This window comes from Aptenodytes patagonicus, chromosome 4, assembly GCF_965638725.1.
Source record: "Aptenodytes patagonicus chromosome 4, bAptPat1.pri.cur, whole genome shotgun sequence".
NCBI lineage: Eukaryota > Metazoa > Chordata > Aves > Sphenisciformes > Spheniscidae > Aptenodytes > Aptenodytes patagonicus.
In genome coordinates this window covers 55,104,243-55,127,373 of record NC_134952.1, presented here as the reverse complement: position 1 = coordinate 55,127,373, position 23,131 = coordinate 55,104,243, and the positions used below count along the sequence as shown (strand labels likewise).

The 23,131-nt window shown below is 45.0% G+C and overlaps 2 protein-coding genes across 3 annotated transcripts in view; one reads left to right on the top strand and one right to left on the bottom strand.

Moving 5' to 3' along the window:
• UNC5C (unc-5 netrin receptor C) overlaps positions 1-4,880 on the top strand; it is a 272,875-nt gene extending 267,995 nt beyond the window's left edge. For both annotated transcript variants that reach the window (XM_076336783.1, XM_076336781.1), the window contains one exon: positions 191-4,880. In XM_076336783.1, coding sequence (XP_076192898.1) covers positions 191-356 — 166 coding nt within the window. In that variant the 3' untranslated portion in view covers positions 357-4,880. The remainder of the gene's footprint in view (positions 1-190) is intronic.
• Positions 4,881-13,740: 8,860 nt separating this feature from the next.
• The window catches only part of BMPR1B (bone morphogenetic protein receptor type 1B), a 165,261-nt gene continuing 155,870 nt past the window's right edge, over positions 13,741-23,131 (bottom strand). The window contains exons 8-12 of the mRNA XM_076336780.1: positions 21,376-21,568; positions 20,643-20,940; positions 18,141-18,316; positions 16,636-16,766; positions 13,741-14,271 (exon numbers count right to left, since the gene is read on the bottom strand). Coding sequence (XP_076192895.1) covers positions 14,146-14,271; positions 16,636-16,766; positions 18,141-18,316; positions 20,643-20,940; positions 21,376-21,568 — 924 coding nt within the window. The 3' untranslated portion in view covers positions 13,741-14,145. The remainder of the gene's footprint in view (positions 14,272-16,635; positions 16,767-18,140; positions 18,317-20,642; positions 20,941-21,375; positions 21,569-23,131) is intronic.

The following is a 23,131-nucleotide window of genomic DNA, read 5'->3' as shown; positions in this document are numbered from 1 at the left end:
CCCTGGGAGGGATGTGCAAAAGGGTCCTGGTGAAGATGAATGACAGCAGATGTGTCTACAGACTGGTCAGACTGACTGCACAGGAGATGAGCACCTTGACCGCACCAGCAATGGGGATGGGCTGAAATCATAAAAATTCAGGTAGCCTTCATGCAGCTCAGAAAATGAGTTTCCTTTTGGCTTGTTGCAGGTACCTAAATTATTTTGCTACTAAATCGAGTCCCACCGGGGTGATCCTGGATCTCTGGGAAGCCCAGAATTTCCCTGACGGCAACCTGAGCATGCTGGCGGCGGTTCTTGAAGAAATGGGAAGACACGAAACCGTCGTTTCTTTGGCAGCAGAAGGAAATTACTGATGCAGCCTTGCCGTGAACAGGAAGGACAGACGCAGGGAGTGGTAATGCCCTGTTATTACAAACGAGAATTGAAATGAAAACCCAGACCAATGAGTTACACAAGAGACATTTCAGAGAAGAAAGCAAGCAAACAAACAACAACAAAAAAAAAAACCCAGCCCTGACCTTCACACGTGCTCTCCTTGTACATTATCACAGGATCTAAAAGAAATCATGCAAACTTGTACCTTGAAAATATAAATCAACCTAATGTTCCTCTCGGCTTGGCTGTACACTGCTTGGTACAGGTTTTTACAGTTTCCTAGGAAACGCTTTTTATTGCTATCCAGATATATGGATAAACTTTCTTAACAATCCCAGTTTCTATGGATGTTGTTTACATCAAATTCTGGACAGGGGTAAGGAGACTGTCCATGGCTCTTTATATTTTTTGTTTAAAGCCATTCTAGACAAGGCTATGGACAGTTGGTTGTGGCTATTTCAGCTTATTGGTTTCTGGTGAATTCAGATTTTGGCTACAATTCTGCACATCGATTGTCTCACAATGATCCTCCTGTCATTGTTCTGTTTCCTAGACCTACTTGTAAAAAAACCAAACAAACAAGAAAATCATAGTTTAAGAGGTGTGCATCTGGAAAGCAGGTACTCTGGGTGCTAAGCAGGAACACACATATCCCCTTCCTTCCCCAAGGCAGTCCCACTGAACCTGTGTGGAGAATAGCTGTAGGACAGTGGGGAACGTAGGATCGGAGTTGATTTTCAATTCATAATATAACACCACCCTTCCACCCCTTTGCCATATGAGGGGGCCAGATATGCAATTCAGAGTGGTTGGGGGAAAAAAAAGAAACCCAGAAAAAAATTAAAAAGAGAAGTTGCTATGATAATTATTTACTAATTAGTATCTAGTGCAAGGATTATAATTATTATTATTATTATTATTATCATTATTACTTTATTTCTAATTTTGTCAGCAGCAGAATGAATCATTCCCGTTTTTATGGAACCTGTTGTCCCCTTCCTGAAGGTCTTCTAAGACGCATCCCTTTATATGCTGTCTGTCCTTCCCTTCTCCAGCCGTCGTACTCCTCCTCCAAAGTCCTCTGCTAGCCCACAAGGGTTGCTCACCTTATGTTAGCATTGCTGTGCTTCATGCCCAATGCAAAGGTGGTATAAACTGGTGATGCTCTGCTGAAGTCACTGATCTGCAACCGCAAAGGATCCAAACAGCACCCCTCCATGGGATGTTTTGCACCACCTTGGTGCCTCCAGGTTGCTCCAAGAAGCAATCCTGTCCTGAGGTGGCTGTGAACCAGTGACAGCCTCCCAGTCCACATACATGTAGCCCACTGTTTCAGGAGCATGGATGCAAGCATGTGGAGGCACTGACGTTGACCATCTGATTTGTGCGTCTAAGGTGGACCTCCGTATGTCTTGCTTTGCTTTGAAGCGGTCTGAGAGCCACCAGCTCCCGTTAGCTTCCCATAGAGCCGCAGGTACTGACTCTTACTGAAACCCACCTCCTCCCATAATGTTTGTGGTGGTCAGGGCTGCTAGGATTCATCTACTGGGTCATTTCTGGGTGAGATGCGCTCAGCGGATCTCTGCTGCTCTCCCTGAGCTTGCTGCAGCCAGGGAAGCCTCTGCTGCATGGGCCAGTGTAGGATGGTGGAGTGGTGAAGTCGAAATCCTGTGTATTGCAGTTGCTGCCTGCACTGCGCTCCCTCCACTGCCTGGGCAGGGCGGTGCAGGTCCTCACTGGCTGACGGGGGGGACATTGGTTCCTCTCGGCCACGTCCCTCTTGGCCACCACAAAGAGGTGAAGTGGGAACTTGGCAAAAGGAGCAAACTCTTGCTTTTTCGGTTGTCACTGCAAACTTATTTTCTGCTCAGTGAAAAGACTGACTTTTTGGTACATGACAGCGCATAGGATCACAGTAGTTTTACTGCCAGGCTTGTCTGTCCTCTACTTCTGGTGCAAAGAAGGCTTTCTTCCCCAGCACGTCTGCTCCAGGTTTCCAGCCAGGCCCTGGTTATTGCTGTTGTGCACACACACATAACCTGCCCACGCATGTATTCCTGCTTCAGCTGCTTCCCAAGACAGGAGCTGGTTTGTTTTCTTTTGTGTTTTTGGTTTTGTTTTTCCCCAAGGCTTTCCAGATTGCACCTTTAAAGGTAACTTTGAAAATGTCATTGGTCAAAATGAAAGGAAAATTTCATCTGACCTTTTTCCCATTTGACATTTCCATAGGCTTGGGACTTTTTGTTTTTAATTTCTCAGCTCCCTGACACCAGCGGGGTTTTGATTGACCGCTGGGCAGTGATCACAAAGCACTCCCTTCCTCATAAGAGGTAACCCGGCAGTTTGCAAAACCTGCATTTCAGTCAAAACCGGAGACCAGAACACATACATTTTAACTTTCAACATCTGTCTGCATTTTGCCTGCGTAAGACCCGCCTTCTCTGACTGTGGCGATGCCAAAGGGCATCTTTTCCACAAACATCCATCTTTTTCACCTTGAGCATCTGATGCAGCCCATTGCAATGCTAATGGAAATCTTGCTTTCGACTTCAGGAGGCTTCGACTGGGGCTTCCAGCTCTGCCCTTTCCCTACTTTTTTACTCACTTTGGAGCTCTAAAATGGCTCTTAAAAGATAGGTCTCAGCTTTTCTCCCTCCTGTGCCATCTTCAGGTGTAACCAGTTGTACTTAGTTTGTGTTTCTTCCCCCTTCCCACGCGTCCTTCCTGCGTGGCTCCTCTTCCAAGGCATGAGCTGAACTGTCCTTCGGCCCCTTCCCCTCTTCAGCTCAGTCTTTGTTAGCTGATGCCCAGGTTCACTGGTACTCCCGGCTCTCAGCTTTTGCTAGGTAGGCAGCATGTGCACCCTTCTCACCGGGGCCTTGCCAGAAAGTGTCTCGTAGTAATCTGTATTGCTATGAGTCGATGCTCCTTTTGCCAGCTCTCTGACCTACCCCCTGATGCCTCCTTCAAGAAAAACAGATGAGCAACTTTCTTAAAATATTCTGGGGCATTTTCCTTTTACTGTGTCACTGTAAAGGGGATTTATTGAGAGGAAAAGGCATGCTCTGATTAAAAGGAGCATCCACAGAGGTAGATGGTGGTCAAGAACATCACTAGGGCAGCGGCATCACCATCGCTAGGAGGTGGAGCTGCTCTTCTTCCGTCCCAACTGCTCAGAAACCTTCCCTCACCCACTGCAATCACAGGCTGGATGGTTTCTCCATCCCCTGCTCCATCAGCTTTTGCAGTGTCCTAGTGTGGTGCTGTGCAAGCTGCCCCAGCCCTGGCAGGGCAGGTAGAAGGTGCCAGGGACAGGGATGTTTCCTCCACAGAGCCACACCTCATCCCAGCAGCTCCGCACTTGTGCTTTGCCACCACTGCTTGCGGCAGCTCCCACCTCACCTGACACTCCCCCTGCATTAATTTTGCTCTCCGTTTTTTTGTTTCCAGGGTTACCACACTGGCAGGATGTGCAGCAGGGGTGAGGGCTCTGGGACGGGCTGATGGTGCGCACCCCTCAGCATCCTCATCATGCTGCCCCAAGGAGGGAGGGTGGGAAGCAAGGGTGGCCAGATACGCTCAGAGTATTATTTTTGGTGGGAGAGAAACCAGCAGCAGTCCCTCTGCCTGGATTGCGTGGACACAGTGCCATCTCGTGGGGCTGAGCTCCAACACACCGCCACCACGGCGAGCAACATCGCTCGGGAAAAGGCTTTCCCGTGGGGCAGCTCTTGAAAAATGGCAAAGAAGTTTGGCAGACAGACTCTTAAGAGTTACTGTAACATTTTATGTCAGGTAAGCACATCTACTTTTACAAAAAAAATGGCTGCAGGCTTCTTATCCTCCAGTTATTACCACTTTTTTAAATGCTTATCCTTTTAGTTGTCCACCTTCGGCTATGTGCTGTAGCAGTTTCACTGCTCTTCACACCATCTCTTCATTACACGTTGATTGCTAGTGCTATAAATAATATATATATTATATAAATATATATAAAATACCTGCTGACTTCAAGGAAAACCTTTAATGTCCGAGTAAGAAACGCTATCGGAGGCAGTCCTTTTCACCTGATTTTTCTTCAGTTCTTGTTGTGTTGTGTTCTTGTAAAGGTGGCTGTCAGTGTATAGGGTAAGTTTGGGGTTTGTTTTTTTTTTTTTCTTCTGAATTTTCTGATCACAGCTGATCCACTGTATCTCGCTAAACAGTGCAAGACCTAAGTGCTGAATCTCAAAAGTTTTGAGGCACTCAAGAGGTCTCTTGAGTCAAGATTTGCTTCCATGGAAGACCGAGACTCTTTTTTTTCTGTATCACTGGCAGAAATGCAGACACTCATGAGACATGTTGGAGTTTGGGATGCCCACAGAGCAAAACATGTCTGTTCCTTGGGTTTCGTGCTATTTCTGTTGCTTACATATAGAATAAATGTATTTACATGCTGTAAGCACTGTGGACAGTGCCCTAATGTCTAGTATTGCTACCTAAAATAGTTTCTTTTTGGTTCTCCTTTTCTTCTTGTTTTGGGGGGTGGAGGGTATGGGGAAGGGGGGGGGGGGGGGGGGGGCCCTTAGACCATTGTATGCTCTAGCCAAGTAGTTACCAGAGCTCTGAGGTTAATTTTAAACAAGATAATACTGTTGAGGTTGGTTTTTTTTAATCTCATGTCCAGGGCACTTTGTAGACTATCTTACTGAGTGTTCAGAAGTCTTTTCAGGTATTACTCTGGCTCTCATCTGGCCATGAAGTAACTAATCGTTTGCACGCTGGCTTGCTTAATATCAGGCAGTGCAAAGATCGGAGTGGTTTGTGAATGAAAACCAAACCTTTGGCCCTTCTCCCGCAAGGACTCCAATGAGGTATTGACTTTGGGGTCACCACCGCAATCCATTCCTAGCTTGTGTGTGAAACCTTGAGTTCATAAAATGAGCTGCACTGCAGATTTTTAAATGCTGAAGCATGTATTTCAGACATCCTTTGAAGTGGGAATTTAACAGAAATGCAAAGTGTGTGTGTGTGTGTGTACATATATAGACAGACAGGGAGGAGAAAATAAAGGACACCTACTGCTGGAGGCTTTTAGCTCTGATATTATTTGTAGGCATCCTCTTAGGACCAACTTTTGCTTGGGAATGTGAAGGTCAAAATTCAGTGCTGTATCATCACTGCAAGGTCAAATAGGGAGTACATCGAGAACCAACAGAGTAAAAACTGGCAAGGAACTAGAGTTGGACTTGAACCAAAGCCACAGAAATGAGCCGTCAAGTTTGGTAGGTCAAGCTCCTTGCTTGAAATAGGAGCATTTAGTTTATTTACTTACTAGTCCTTTAAGCTTGGCACCTGCTCCCTGAAATCTGAAAATCCCTTTATTGGAAAGTCCTTTGATAAGCTCTGCCTGTACAAAAAAGCAATGATAATCCAGAGTTCCCACAAACCTCTATCACCGAATAGGTATTTCACATTTTCTGTGATGCTGGTTAAATGTATTTAATAGTGGTTCAGTCTCCTCGACTGCTTACAAATAAATTAATTGCTACGTGTGCTGAACCCTGGGCCTGCCCTTTTCTCCAAAAGCATCCCATGCCATGGCATGCGAGTAACTTCTCGATGCCTGTGAAGAAGCAGGATGTGATCAGGCAGGGCCCTCCTGCAGCGGTGAGGTGGCTCTCTGAGCACTGGCACTCCGGTCTCCAGCTGCCGGCTTGCAGCTGGTGGGACAATAGCCCCTAGATGAGAAAAGCTTGCGTGGCCCCGAGAGCTTCTTTGGCTGCTGCCAGCTGGCTGTTGCTACGGCTTGCCAGTGAATTTGGGAGCTTAAACAGTATGAATAAAAAGCAAAATCAGTCTGGAAAGTAAACAAAATTAGAAAGAAGGAGAAGCAAAACACTCTTCTCCAATAGACCTTGCAAGGCACCTTGCAAAAACGCCCCTCGAGCCGTGAGTCAATAACCTACTTTGAAGCAGGGTGCGTAACACAGCTGAGACAGAGAAGTTATGGCATTACCTGGCATTACCGTTTTGGCACATCTGTGTGGTAGACTTTTTTGCTAACACATGTTCTGTCTGTTAATGTTGAAGAGTGAAAAAAAAAAACCCAGAAACCATGAAGATGGTACCTTTGGTACCTTTCTAAAGCAAAGAAGGAGGGCCCATAGGAAATGAAATGTTTGTGGAACCCAGGCTGAGAGGGCTTATTGAGTTTCTCCCTCCTCTTCCCATGTCTCAGCTCTACCAGGGTTCATTTTCTTTGCTATTCAGATCTGGAGAACTATTTTGGTTTTGATTTCCCTATTGCTGTATCTTCTATGCAATTCCTTTTCTAAAAACTGACTTACTACCAGAGAAGTGCTAGCCATTGCATTATTTGTATTGCTGTACAGTGGAGGTGTGGTTTACTAGTTCTGAGTGTGCCTCTTACCCCCCTCCCTTTTTCTCCTTCCCTCTGTTTGTAAATGCCTGCATTTATTCTGTCAGCCTGACATGTACAAAGTGTAAGAAAGAATTTTTAAACAGGTAATAAATTATATTTATAAGCAACTGGAAAAAAAAAATAATACACCACTACCTTGTGTTCAATTGTTTAGTTCCTGGAAGCTTGGAAGGAAAGAGGAGTCTTTTAATTTCTTTAAAAAAAAAAAAAACAAACCAAAACAAATGCTCAAAAGAAACGTATCTGCACATAAGAACTCCTTGTGATGTAGTCTCCCTCATAAGATACCATTCATGACATCCACATGCCCATGCAGGCTGTTTCACTGCACTTCATAAATCGTCGTGCCTCTCCCTCCTCATGGGGTTTTATCCCAGCATCTACGTGAGGATTTGCCCCCGACAGTTTTCCTGGGGTTTGCGTTTCATGGCCGCAGTCAAAGGTGGAGAAAAGCAATGGGCAAGAAAACGCATCCTCAGCCACTGAGCTCAGCTCCCCTCCCCACATCCAGCCTTTTTGTTGCAGAGGGGAGCAGCCCACTGGGCTTGTCGCAAACTCCTGGGAGGCAAACTAAACGCCACTTGGGCAAGGTGATTCTGTCCTGCTTATGTCTGATTTAGCCAGGTGGATAAAATGCCCAGACACTGAAGTTCAGAGATGGTGGTTCTCATTAGCCTCAGTATTAAACTCTGGTTTCAGGGGGTGCAAGAGGCAATTCTGCAGCACAGCTGCTTCTCCCAGCTGAGGAGTGGGGTGGTGGTGGGAAAACAGTCATCTCCTACAGCCAGCCCCTTGTCAGTGGGTCAGCCCCGGGCTGAGGAGCTCATCCTGCCCATGATGGAGGCGATACGGGGGCCTGTGCACTGCCGGGGTCAGCACCACCCCATCCCATCCGACACTATCCCATCCCATCCGACACCATCCCATCCTATCCCATCTATCCTGTCCCGTCCCCTCCCCTGGGGATGCAGGGCTGCCTGCTGGCCCTCGGGCTCTCCTGCTGTGCCGTGCCAAGGAACGCTCAGCCCTTGCCATCTCATATGCCAGACCCACAGCCTGCCAGCATGGCCGCATGATGTGCTCGCTCAGCAGCTCTCCCTGGAGGCAAGTCAAGGTTAAATCAAAGCAAAGGCACTCCAATAGCATACGAAGCCAAACATAGCAAACAGCTCAAAAGCCGAGAACATGGCGACAAATGCATTTGCCAGGTTTGCGAGACCCTGCAGTCCAGCTGGAAAAGGGCAGACCTTTAAAAACTCATCCCTTGTATCCTTGGAGTACAGCAAGCTTTTCCCAGGGTCTAAGGTAGCTTTATTTTATTTTCCTCCCATTGCAAGTCTTAACGCGAACTACATGGTGGGCAGAAGTCCCACAGTTGTCCCTAAGCACGGGACACCGCTGGCTTCTTCATTCTGCAATGAAAGGCATAGCTAACAAGGCTCCTCCGTTTCCCTGGCTTCTCTGCTAAAAATGGGATGTGGGCAATCTCTACCCTTTGGCTCCTGTAATTTATTTATACTTAAGAGGCAGTAATTCTTCGCAGGAGGCCGGGCAGAGGCCCCTTGCGGCTATTGGGGACGGAGCTGGTGACTGGCAGGTTACTGAGCCAAGACCTGCCACCCCGAGTCCGGATGAAATACTGGGCATTGCTGAAGGACATCAAGCATGGCACAGAGCTGCAGCCAAGCGCCAGTGACAGGTTTACTCCATCCAAAAGCCACTGGACCTTTGGCAACATGGAGGGAGAACTATTCATTTTTTCTTTTATGATTATCTTCTCTGTAATAGGAAGAGGTAGATTATGTATGAAGAGGACTTGGAGCTATGATGTGAATGGAGAATCTGCATCCCGGGGGACACAAGGCATAACTCCTTCAGTGGTAACTTTGGCCACCGTGTTGGTCCTGCAGCCAAAGAGAGCTGAGCTGCAGACAGGGCTGGTTTCTCCAAGACTAAGATGCCCGCTTTGGACACAGTCACTGCTTTTACATTTCCTGGTGTCTGTCTGCCTTCTCTTCCAGTTTTGTCTTTCCATATACAGCTTTCACAGTAGACAAGCTCTTTTCTGTCCATACCACTATTCCCACCCTGTCTACGTATATTGCCAAACTTGAGTTTCCTTTGGTTTCTGACACCCCTGTGGGTTGGGTCTGCTGCAGCCTGCAGTCTTTGCATTGGCCAAGCAGTTCCCTCCTTATCTTCAGGGACTTTTTCTTCAGCTACCTCACCTCTAGCTGTTCTTCCTGAGACTCCTGGAAGTGTCTGCTCCGGTGTTTCTGCATGTGAAGGTGGGACTGCAACTCTCCTTCCCAGGTAGTGAAAGGCACGGTTCAGTGTGTTTCACAAGGAAGCAGAGCTCCGGTTTCAGTAGGGGACAGTAGCGTAACTCTGCCAACCTTGAATGGAAGCGAAACAGTCCCAGCATCGCCTGCAGCTGCAGAAGAGAAGGGTAGCTAAGCCTAGCAAGGTGGAGAGGAAAGAAAATGAGAACAGAGCCTAGGACTGCCCCCAAAAGCCGTAGCTAGAAAGTTAGGGGAAAAAGCAGAGATACAGAAGGCAGCTGCAGAAACACCTATCTCAGCAACATGCTGGAGAAGGTGCAGCCCAGACAGGCTGTGCTGGAGCACCAGATCGCCTCCAGCACTGTGCAGCCAAGCGGAGCAGAAACAGCCCCAAAACTATGGGATACGGTGACATGCCAGGGACAACGTGCAGCAAGCACGAGGCTTTCCCATCTAGACATGGCCTGGCCAAGGGACTGTGGAAATGCTGCTGGAGAATAACCAGAACACTCTGCCGCTGATCGCAGACAGCCCGAGGCAAAGCAGGAGGGCTGCAGGGTCTGTGTTAGTCATCGGCAAGACACTGCTCAAGGGAAAAATGCTGTTTACACACTTCTCTGAAAATAACCGGCAAGGTAATTACACATTAGGAAATGCCGAGCTGAATGCTGCATGCTGAAACACGGCACTGCAGGATGAGAAGAGAGCTCAGGCCGTAAATACAAATACATACAAGTATCTCTATGTATGTAGAGATACATACGCTCCGATGTCTCTCGGCACTAAGCAATGCCACGTTTCAGCTGATGCGGTGTATGTAGGCTGCAACTTTTCTTCTCCTGAAGCACGGGGCTGGATAATCTAGCTTCGGTCTGTGCACAGATTACCTCCTGTGCCTCCTGTGCTATTAAAAATAGTAGTCGCAATTCATAAATATGTGGGGGGAAAGAAGGGAAGGGGGGCCCTCACAAAAATATTATGCGAATGCCAAATTTCTATAGATTTACATAATCAGCCACAAAATGCAAGTGACTGCTCTATTAGTGATAACACTATTTTAATTACTATTTCTCTCTTCACTGAGTTGTGAAAGGGGTGATGCTTTTTTATGCCAGTGGAAGCATATGCAACATCTTACTGTTTACTTGTTTGCTCAGAGGAAAAATCTTATAAAAAAATAAATAAAATGAGGCATGGTCAAAATAATCTAGCCAGGGAAATGAAACCCGAAGGTGGTGCTTTTCAAGCACATGAAAAATAAATTGAAATAAAAGCAATCTCTTTCATGGGGAGATGGAAACAATTTTATTTGGGGGAATGTTAAAACAACCATATACAATTTGAACAAATACAACGTAACAGTTTGTTCCCCAGGTTTTCTAATTACAGTATTTACAGGTTTAATAAGGCACTGGTTCTCAAAAAAGAACAGAAATTAGTTTCTTAGTCTTTACTTGTCAACCTTTTCTTTAACAGAAATAACTTTGTGCTAGAGAATGGACAGCAGCTGCTAGATGGCATCTCTCTTCCTTTTGGGTTTGTTTTTTCTCCTTCTTCTCCCACTTACCTATGTCGTCTTACATACGCTAATAAGTCATTAAACTAAACTTCCTTCAGGGCTTTACATTTGAAAACTGGATTTCCAGATCTGCGGGCAATGAAGCCATGATTATCTCCACCACCGACTTCAAAGCCCTCATCAACGTGCACTGTGAAACTACCAAAATCATTGGAAGTAACATTAAAAGGCCACACCTAGCAAAATAAATGCACTAACCTGTAGTCACTGTACATGCTGAAACCATAATAATTACACATTGAGTGTTGCAGAAGGTCAACCATGCAGGCGGTAGCTCGAATGTCACAGTGCTAGAACAAACGACTTCCAAGCTTGCCTTAGGCTGTTTTCTGCCCTTAGGAATATCCCTTTACAATATCATCAGTTACAGTGGGCAGGAGATTTGAGGGCAAAATCTGGCCTTTCGAGTCCTGGGACAAAATGGGCAGGCACTAGTAATACAACTGCAGACCCTTTGCTTTCTCAGAGGTGTGTCTCCTTTTTTTATATATATATATATATATATTTATTTTCCTATAATAGCACAGTTGCAGTGATTTGCCATTATGCATTTTCATAAATAAATATGTTTTATTTAGTGCTTTATCATCTGTAATAGTTTACTCTTAATCCACATACTGGAGTTATTCCAGACTCCCAATTGAATATATATATATTTTTTTTTATATATATATATAAAAAACACACATAAACTTGAACATTTAACATACATGCTTTATGTAACCTATCAACCAGTATCTTAGATCCCTTTCTTTTGGACCAAAAAAAGTAAGACTTGTTCAGAAAACCAGTGACTGGCCCTTTCTCTTGCAACACACTGATGGTAGGTGCCGGGGGCATCGCGTGCCACATGTCGGCCAGCTAGCAAAACACCCTCCGAAACATTTCTGGGGAGAGCCATGATAATAGTAAAAAAAAAAAAAAAATCTATTTGAGGAAAGCAGATGTGAAACACACCTAAACACAGCAGGGAAGAGGCATTCTGCTGCGCGACCGCTTACCCGGGACCCGCAGGGACTGGGCTTGGAGGTGGGATCGACTGAGCCTGCCCCGACGGCTGCCAAAGTCAACAGTCCCATCTGCTTCACCGGAGCCGAGAAACCCCCGTTCCTCGGGGCTGCGCTGGTTTTTATGAAAGGGCATGAAAGCGAAAGGAGTGAGAGTATTCATTCCCCATGGCTCCATTCACTAAGACAAAAAGGTGAAGAGAGGCTGGGCTGTCCTCCTCATTTTTGGGCCACAAATCTTCAAGCCAAGGCAGCCAAGGAGAGGAGCAAACTTCGCTCCCAGCCACGCAAGGGCGCTGTTTAAGGACAGGGGAACCAGCATCGTCCCTCTTGGGGCCAGGGTTCGGTGTACTACTAACTCTCGGAGACTTTCTTTTTGTATGGCTCGGTATTTTGGGGTACAGGCAGGGAAACTGCACTGCGGAAAAAGCACTCTAACTAACGAAAATCCTCTGATTAAACTTTTTAACACCTATAATCATGGAGGTCTTGCTGGTTCTCTTGAACTGCGCCTTTTTCTCTGTTAGCTTGAAAGTATAAAATGGTAATTTTTCCAACTAGAAATACCTTCAGGGAGCCGTGAAGCTAAACCCCAATTATATACCTACCTACCACAAATAAATCACTTTTGTCCAAAAAGGGAAAAAAGAAGCATTACAGAAATGCTGAGGCTAAATCCAGCATGGCAATTATTTCAGTTCTGAAATAGGCTTAGCATAATCAAAGCAGCATTTGTAAGGACTCATTTCAAAATTAAACTGAACACCATCTAGTGAAACAGGACATAGGCAGGCAAAAAAAATTAAAAAAATAAATAAAAGAAGGGTAAAGAAGGGTAAACTGGTAACTCCCATACAGCTCAGCTTTGAGAACCTGATGTAGAACAGAGACCTTTCTCAAGAAAATACTCCATGGGGAATATTTCACCTCTCATTTCCCCTTCTGTAGTTTTAACATCACAGCAACTGCTGCAGCCCCAGGAAGGAGGAATGGGGAAAGACGGTAAATACGTTTCCTGTTGCTCTTCTCCTCTAAAAGCTCCTCTTGCTGGAACCACGATGCAACGCAGCCCCAGCTTGGCGGCAGAGCCTGTCACTACAGCGTGGTGGCTCCCAGAGGCTTCGAGGCTGCTGGAAGGCCACACGAAATAGTAAGGCAGATGAAGCTTGAGCCAAATTGTTCGGTTTGTGGTGCCTCTCACTACAGCGGGAGAAGCACTGGAGGCACCTACCCGCTGCTGGCCGCAGTGCCCAGCTCTCACCCTGCAGCCAAGTCCCAGGCTCCTTCCCCATCGGTTTCCTACTGTGGCCAGGAGGCACCAGGTCTCATTACGCTTAAAGAAAAATTACTGCCACCCCAAAAATGGGAACTTTTGAGGTTTTCACTTTCCCTTAAAAAAGGGAACACAGATTATTATTTTTTTCCAACTGTGGTTGTAGATGGATACCTCACTTTTACACAGATGAAAGAGCAAGTTAATAATTTTTCCTCACAAGGAACTTCCTCTTACCCCGTGGTTGTGTATGTAGGTCACAGCAGTTTCAAATTTACCAGCGGATCTAAATGCGTACCTCATTTCCACTCACACACAAAACACTTTATTTTGCAGTGAGGGGAAAGAAAGAAAAAAAAAAAAAAAAGCCGAGAAAAGGGGCACTTGTTTACCACCACCCTGGTACCATACCCATCAGATTTCCTGGAAACGTGAAAAGCTTCTTCAAACGAGCAAGTCACACCAAACCATATTGATACGGCTCCCAATCACCTTAAACAAAGTACGACCTCCCCTGGGACAGACCACCCACAGGAACCCAGCCGCCCGTGCTAACGATGGCAGGGACATAATTGGGCTCCATCTCCATACTGAGAGAACTGCTCACATGGGCAGGGCTATGGAAAATCATCTCCGCAGGTAGGCAGAGACTGTTTAAGACTGCTTCCATTACAGCTCCTCTGAGCTGCACAGACCCTCTCCTTTTTTTTTTAAATGCTGGAGTGCAATAATCTATAAATGAAAAAGTCGCTTTGCTTTCATTTTCAGCACAGTTTCTTCCAAGTTTTTTTAATGTAACAATATACATCTTTTTACTTCTAACCAAAAGTTTTATTTTCATAAAATTTAAAGCAGTATCTTTTTAAACAATCAAAATAATAATAATAATAACAATAATAATAATAAAATAATAAGTGGCTTTCACGGAAAGCAACATGCATAATCTTAAACCAGTTACTAAAACTGTATTTCCCCGTGTAAACAAGGGCAGACAAGCCTCTTCCAATCACGTATGTCAAAATTCAGCTGATTTTTGCAAAGGATAGTCTCCTCAAAAGCTGTCAAACAAACTTACAGCTGCTTTTAAGCATGACTGCATTCAAGGTACTTATTAGCGAAGACTTTCAATACCTCTTCAGGACTTCTGCCTGCACGAGAAAGTCCGTTTCCATGGGCCTTCACGAGAGCTGCCTCTGGCCGAATCAGAGTTTAATGTCCTGCGACTCTGACATTTTGGCAAGTGTTTTCTTGACCCGCAGCGCTGTGAGCCGGGAGGCGGGGTTGTGAGCCCAGCACTCCATCATCAGCTTCCCCATCTGCCGTAGGCACTGCAGAGAGAAATGGGAGAGAAAGTCCCACCTGGGTCAGTGGAAGAAGAGACCGCAGTTGGTGGCAATGCTGAAAAACTGAAGGGAAAAGGTCTTTTCTAAGGGCAGCCAAAAAAAGTCAAGATGCTGGCTGGTATCACTTTTTAAGAGCTTTTGTTCTCTGTATATTAAGGAGAGTTCTCCAAACATGGCAATTACTCTTATAATTTATGACAAGTTATAGTCTAGACTTGGCTGTATGTTCCACAAAAGCACTTTCCTTATCTCCCCTTCCCCAAACCCACGCAGCCTGACCCGCACAAGTGTGGCTCTGTATAGCGAGCCCTTTGCTGTACAAATTCATTTTCCTCAGCCAGCAAATGGCCCCTGGGGTACAGCCCAGCATGAGCACGCACCCACGGCTCCTGCCCAGCCGCCCCCACCGGAAAGCTGCCTGCGAGCACCCGGCTCAGCTCTACCCTGTCCTGCTCCATCCCCAGCTCGCTTCTGAAACATAGCCAGACCCTCCCCCGGCTCCCAGCAGCAACTCGCTTGCTGACAGCATCTCAGCATTGCCTTTGCCATGCTGGAAAAGGAGCATACATCCCTGCTCTGCGTCTACCACCTTCTTCCAAACATAAAGCACCACGTAAGCCACCGCAGCCGGGTGATGACCCCGTCAGCCTACGGATTTATGCTGCCTGAAGATTTGCTTGCTACAATAGGAAAAGAGAAGTTTTCCCTCTCATCCAGCTTGCTCTCTGTTTTCATGAGGCTCCTGGCCCAGAAGCAGCGCAGACCCTGAAAGGCATTAAGCATAAACACCACCAGCAGTGCCCAGACCAGCCTAATACATTTCAGATTAATGCAGATTTTTATAAACGCGTTTTGGTGATACACACGGTTTTATGCACTAACAAGTTTGCCTCTCATCGCTAGAATGCCTGAAGTGGGATTACCGATGATGCTAACCAATTACTCAAGAACAGTTATTTCAACGAGTCTTCCCAATCCTCGATATGTGTGGTAGCAGACCAAACACACGCTACGTGCCACTGCAGAAAAGCCCTTTGTGGGATCGATACTAACAGCGCTTCCTCCAGTGTTTCCACTCCCGGTCTGAAGGCTCAGAGGGATTTGGCTAGGGAGAGGATGAGGCAAATGAGTCTCGGTTAGATCTTCCCACACTGGCTGTTGCACAAGTCCTCAGGCCTCCCAGGGAGGTTGTTTTATTTTTCCCTCACATTCCCAAATTGCCTACATCTCTTTATTTTTCCCTCACATTCCCAAATTGCCTCCATCTCATGCCACCTAAAACTTTCATCTACCTGCAGAATATTCATCTACACACTGCTATTCCCAAATGGCAGCTGTCTTCTGTGACTGTAGAAAACTTTACAACACTAAACTGTACCAATTAACATGATTAATGACCCCTCCTCCATAGCATCTTGAGAGCAGTTGGCAGGTTTGCCTGCGGTGCCTCAACCGTTCGTCTCCGATCCCACGAGCACAACTTTGCTTCATTACAGGTGCTCAGCAGGGAGAGTTCAGATTGTCCCCCAGCCCTCTCACTTCCTCGTTTTATTCTGGAATGCATTTTCTGGATCCTACGTCTCCTCTGAAAGGCCACATCTGTAGCCCTCTCTGCTAAAATGCGAAGAGGTACATGAGCACCGTTTTCGGTACGATGTAAAGGGGTGAACGATCGGTGCTCCTCGGTGCAGCTCAGCTACTGTGGTCAGTACTATTGCATACCAACAAGTAAGAGTGAAACTTAATATCTTGTGCTCATGTTAGCGTAAAATCACGGTAAAATCGTGTTTCCAAGCCTGCACATCTGTGATCACAGAAAAGCTGTATGCTCATTTCATTTCAACGAGACAGGAGATGTTTCCTTCTTTAAAAAAAAAAAAAAGGAAAAAGGTTGGAATTACAGCCCACACGTCAGTACATGCTGAAGTAGTTGCTGGTACACCAAGTATGCTGCTGCTGCTCTATACACTACGAAATACTTTCTTTTTCAAAATTTTTGGCTAGCCACTGATTTAATGCTATTAATGCTGGGAGCAGAAAGCAAAATGAATGCAAGAGGAAAACAGAGAGACTAAGAAGGTCTAGGCACAGCCTGCTATCGCTGTGGGATCTGGTAGACAGCACACAAGGAACCCGCTTGCAAATATCGTACGCTATGGCCCCTGGAGCTCTGAAACCTTCAGTGGGGATATCTGAGAAGGTTGCACTCCTTCCCGAGCCCTGTTACACCATGACTGGTGCTAGCACCAGTGGTAAAGCTCCTCCTCACTCGAAATGATGCAGAATTGGGTCAACCTCACTCACTCACTCTGATTAAAAACACAGGCTGCATTTTAAGAGGGACGATACCTCATCACTGCTCCATCTGTTGGGAAATGAAGGGCGTAGTCTCTTGATGCACACAATCTCCCGCATGTCCTCGTACGAGGGGTCGCTGGGCACAAGGTCATGGTATGGAAGCTGGTATTCCTCAACTATTCCTGAAAGAAGCAATTAGTTGCCCGTCACTTGCAGAAGACACCTTCCACTACCCTCTTCCCCTCTCATTTTATAACAGATTGACCATGCTGTTTAACAATTAGATGTACTTCTCCTTAAAAGGACTTCCCTGCCCTAGAAGTTTATTCCACAGTCAAGTTCCGATGTAACCATTTCTCTGTAAAGACTGGCCAGGTATCTTAATCTGAAAGCACAGTTACTTGCCACGTGAGACAGTTTCTACCACTGCTGTCCAGTCCAGCAATCTCCAGTAAGTTATCACAGAAAGAACTATTAGCATAGGGCCCATATCAGAGTAATTTGGCAGAGGATTAACCTTGAATTAGGTCTCCTTATCAGTGGACCTGGTATACATTAAAGGGCATTTCTGTGCCTTTTCAGAACATGGCAAGGTACCATTCTTTGTGCACAGCAACGATGACAACAATATTACAGATTTTATATCGCATCACTGCAATACACTTCACCAGTTTGTAAACACAGGGATCGCATTGCTCATCAGTGAAATTCAGCTCCTCTAGGGTAAGCATCGAGCGAGCATTCAGCACAATGCTGCAGGCTTTAAAGACCCATAAAGTCTGGTGAAGGTAGCGCAGACCCAAAAGAGACATGCTCTACTCTTACTTGCCACCAATCTGGCACGTAACTGCTGCCAAGTCATTTCTCTGCATTTAACTTTCCTTAGTGGCAAAACAGAGGTAATAACATCAGTTCTGCACTACACTGAGCTCTACATGCAGAAAGCACACATAACCTATGCGTACAAGGATGGATCTATGCCCCAAGTCTGCAGCTGGCTGCATTGCTTTATCTTTGCTGTCCTCACGCTTGAATGGCTGATATCAGAAGGAAATGAGGCACATCACTGGTATGACAACGATGTAATAAGTGCCACTTCGCTCTGTTTTTTTTCTTCTTGTCTTGTAAATAGATTATTTACTTTAAATAGTGGCACAGCATACCCCCAAATTGTCCTCCTCCTTCTATTTAAATCTAACAAAACAAAGAAATCACTATTTTCTTTCTGCTAAAATAACTATTACCCCCAGTCCAGCAAAAATGTGTTGCCATTGGAAAAGGCCCGCAAATGAGTTCCATACTCCTTCTTCAGTGCAGGCATCCACTGACTTCAAACGAGCCATTAAAATACAGTCTAAATCTTTGCTGTTGAAATAGCACTGGCTCATGCTTTAAGTTTCAACAAGAGAACAGATATTAGGAGAGTTACCTGTGTGGTTTATCCACATTTGTTTATTATAATAAAAACAATTACCCAGAGGAAAGGATGTAATGGAAGATTTGGGTTATAAATGGGGTTCACTGACACAATTAAAAGTGATCTCCCAGCTCTTTACCTCCTGAAACACATCTCCTTGCTATCTCCCAAAGGATGAGTCCAAAACTGTACATATCAGCCATGATGTACGACTGAAAGTGATTTCTATTCAAGCTTTCATCCAGCACTTCAGGAGGCATATAGCGTTTTGTTCCTACACGGGTATTTGGAGGTATGTCTACCTCGTTTGTATCACTAAAAGAAAAAGAAGGAAAAAAAAAAGGGCATCAAACATGCAATAAAGTGGCTTGAAAAGAAAGCAATTTAGATGGGAGAATTAGTAAATTCACACTACATCCACTCTCAAACGAGGTCAAAAGTAATGCATAATCTTAATGGAACAATTCTTACAAGGAAAGCCTCTTAGTGTGAACGCAACCCTCCTCAAAAGGCTGACCCGCCCGAGGCTGTGTTAAGCATTCAAATGCAGAACCACAATGGAGATAAGACTCAACAGGGATGCTGTAACATTTGTAAGATTTCATTAGCACTAGCCTGAGCTCTAATGCTGGTGATAACAATCAAATCTTCATTAAATGCTGTTTTCTTAACGTACTCCACCACCTAATGCTTTAGTCTTTGCAATTAATGGAGGACACTAAATAGCTTGGGCAGCATCACTTAGCTGTAGCAAATCAGATCTGCAAGGAAGATAAGTCTAACTATTTTTTGTGCATGCATTATGTTTGATCTCTCCCAACCTTTACACATCAAGATGTGTAAACACACAGACGTAAATGTGTAAAAAAATCTAACCAAATGTATCACGCCTCACACATTGACCAGAAGAGACAACGTATATCTAACAGGAAGCAAATTCCCATTAAATATGTGACTGGCTTTACTTTTTTTCTTATTAACTCAAATTCAGCTGCATCCGTTTTAATGTTTTTGAAAGTTTAATATATGGCATATATTGTGGTTTGCTTAGAAAGGCCTGTTTCCCTTTCTCCACCTTCAAAATGTAAACATTTTAAATGTCATGAATACAACAAAATCTCACAGAATAATTATACAACTTCTTCTGTAAATTTCTTCACCTACAGCAATTTTCTTCACCTACAGTTTTTAAAATGGCAAAAAAAGCCGAGCGTGAGGTACAACTGGTCACCTACACAGTCATTAAATCATACATATGCTGGTGGCGTTTCTGTATACTTCCAAGAATGTAACATAAATCTAGTGACCTGCACTGTCTTGCAATATTTTGAATAAAATGAGAAATGCAGAGAACTTTACTAAACTCATTAGCTTCAGCAGAGCACACCCCTTTCAACTACTTTTTTGTGTTCCTGGTCATTGCCTGAGAAATGCTGTCTAAGGAAGGATTCAGTATGAAAAGAAGCTGAGTATGCAATGTAAATTCCATTTGGACTATGACAAATACATATTTCACCTTCTGTTATAGCAACACTTGGTAGTTCCTAGTTCTCGGTTCACACCTAAGCAGTGTGCTGCTCTGTACTTGTCAGGCAAGGTATATCTGCAAAGGGTGAATTTCTTCCCTGCAATTTTTATAGCAAATAGCTTATTTCCAAGTTGTTGTTTTCTAGGACCCTGTTCCTCAAAGTAAAAATATTCCTTTCTCATCTCCTAAAGAAAGGTCAGGTTCATGAAGGAAAAGCCTCACCAAGAAACCTGGTAGATAAGTGAATGGTGAGAAGAGCACATAAAAACTGCCTTCTTTACACTCTGAATAATTTCAGTTCAAGATTTGTACAGAATTCTTAAATTTTTTTTTGATACTTCAGGGAGCCCATGGTTTCAAAGCTGACCTCTGAAACCAAAACCTTCAGTCTGTGGCCACACTTCTGCACGCAGAAAAAACAGAGACTTTGTAACACACATCTCCACCACCAGGACCACTGCTGAGAGCTCAAGCTCCTTTTGAGCGGAGCTGTCAGACAGCAATGACTCCTTTATGAATCCCAGGAGTGTGTAAGTCCTACTTGTCCGCTCTAAGTTGTTTAAACACACAACCATTTTTTTAAATCAAATTTAAAAGCCATTTCAAAAATCAAATCTGTACTTCGGCAATTTGATTTGTAGGAAATGAAACAAAAGGCAGCCCAAATGGGGTGCTTTTCAATAAATCCCAATTAGTAACTTGTGCAAATGATTAGTATTATTCTGTACAAGTTGTGAGTGAATTATCTTGGGATCAGACAAGCTGAAAGCTTCAGTGACAAGTTTACTGACGTGACTTCGACCTGTCAGTGCTATGTCCTTTTAGCATGTGGTAGCAATACTCAGGTTGCTGTTGAGGGCGAAGTGATGAAAACTGGTCCTTTTTGTAAATGCAACTAATGTGCTCAATAATTAAAAAGCGACTATATATACACCTGCATCGTGTTTAAGCGACATCCTCATCTACACAGGTAGCCCCACCCCACATACAGACGAGCATAGCGTGAAAGGTATGCACATACACTGCAGGTGCTTACACGTGCTCGATCAACAACTAAACCAGCGTTTGCATCTGATTTACCAACTGTCCCTCACCCTCCTCACTTCTACTCACCTGATAAATTTAACAGCCAAGCCCAAATCTGCTATACAGCAGGTACCGTTCTTTTTCACCAGGATATTCTTACTTTTTAGGTCACGGTGGGCAATAGCGGGTTTGCCCTGAGTACTGAAGATCTCAGTGTGCAGGTGGCACAAGCCACTGACGGAGGAGTAAGCCAGTTTTAGCATGGCTTTCGTGTCCAAGGTAGTAGATTTTAGATAATCATAAAGTGAGCCGTTCTCATGGTAGTCGGTGATGAGATACAGCTGGGTCCAAGATCCTGTACCTTTAATGTCTGCGGCAATGAATCCTGCAAAAAAAAGATGATTTTCAAATTAATACTTCTCAGGGCTTTTTTTTGACTTCTCAGAACTCTGGACTGTCAGCCACTTCAATAGTTTTATTTTAATAACGTATTTAATTTCTTTCATCTTACTTCCATGCAACTATGCCTCACCTCTAGCTTTTAACATATTTTCAGAAAGCCCAGATATGGAAATACAGGTGGCAGAAACAGACATGGGGTGTTTGGAGTAACAGCCCCCAAATCCCATTATTTTTTAACTTCTATTTATGTTTCAGCAATCCTTGAAACATCTTTCTTTTGAAAAGTGCTAGGTGGCTAATTGCAGAGCACAGCAGGTAACAAAGCACATAGGAAAGGGCATCAGACAACAGCAAATACAAAATTATTAAACTTAAGAAACCTGTACACTATCAAATAATTCTCTTTAATTTCACTCACCGAGAATATTTTCATGCCTCATCAGGACAGTCTGGTAGATTTCTGTTTCTCTGAACCAGCTGGCCTCCTCCGTGGTAAAAAACACTTTCACGGCTACCTTTTCGCCACGCCACTTTCCCATCCAGACTTCTCCATAGCGACCTTTTCCAATCTGCTTTACCATCTGAATCTGTTTTGCGATGGTCCTTTGAACCTGTGAAATGCCAAGATGGGCGGTTACAACGTGCTCCGCGGAAACCTTCTGCGTTCACCTCCCTCCTTCTGTGTTTGCTTCCCGCACAGCAAGCCCAGTGGAAAGGGGAATACGCAGCCATTGCGACGTGGATTTCAGCAAAGCTCCACAACGCGGATGCTCCCCGTTTCCCCCAGGACGCAGTGCTGGTGAGGCCATTCCTGCCACTGTGAAGAAGCCTTTCCATACATTCCCAAAACTCACCGTGGCCTCTCAAGAAAGTAAATCGGTCTGTGTGAAGGAAATATTTGACTACCAACCTTGAAATATTTATTTTCCTGTGGGAGGTCACCACTTTGTGGAAATTTTTTTGTTATTTTTGGAAAAGCTTTGACAGAAAACACTCCTGGCCACCCCAACCCAAACCAAATTCCAAAGGGATAGGTAACACATTTTTAATTAAAATGGGGATGTTCGTTACATACTCAACACCGTTGAGACTTAAGGCTAGGGCTCACAAGAGCCAAAAGCATATCGGCGCTCCAAAACTAGCAAAATTACTGAGAGCAGCTTCCCATCACCTTCCTTGAAAGTCCCATGCCTAATAATTTCAAAATATAAATTTGGTGTTAGGAACCTCAACCACTACTTACACAGTTAGAACCCACGTGCCTTCATTAATTTTAATAATCATCATTACACAGTAATAAAAAGTAAGAAGTTTTCTTCCAAAGACATGGAAGCACAGCTTTAAATCTGCCCTTTCTAGTGTCCGTACCAGCTTTGTCAGTGGCTGTACTGTGAACTGATGCTAAAGTCAAACCATTTGTGCAGCTGTAGCATGAGATAATGGGGAGCTCTTGCTGGGACTCAGGAAAAAAAGGAGAGTTTACCGCTTGTGGAAGAAGGGGCAGGCGACTCAAGAAGAGTACAGGGATCTCGTTAGGTCGTGCAGAGAAGAAATGAGATAGGCAAAAGCCCAGCTAGAACGCAATCTGGCTGCTGTCGTTAAAGACAACAAAAAAAGTTTTTACAAATATATTAATGAGAAGAAGAGAGCCAAGGAGAATCTCCATCCTTTATTGGATGCGGGGGGCAACATTGTCACTGAGGATGAGGAAAAGGCTGAGGTACTCAATGCCTTCTTTGCCTCAGTCTTTAACAGGCAGACCAGTTATCCTCAGGGTACTCGGCCCCCCGAGCTGGAAGACAGGGACGGCGAGGAGGATAAACCCCCCATAATCCAAGAGGAAGCAGTTAACGACCTGCTACGCCACCTGGACGCTCACAAGTCTATGGGGCCAGATGGGATCCACCGGAGAGTGCTGAGGGAGCTGGCAGAGGTGCTCGCCAAGCCACTCTCCATCATTTATCAGCAGTCCTGGTTAACGGGGGAGGTCCTGGACGACTGGAGGCTTGCCAATGTGACGCCCATCTACAAGAAGGGCCGGAAGGAGGACCCGGGGAACTACAGGCCTGTCAGCCTGACCTCGGTGCCGGGGAAGATTATGGAGCGGTTCATCTTGAGGGCGCTCACAAGGCATGAGCGGGACAACCAGGGGATCAGGCCCAGCCAGCACAGGT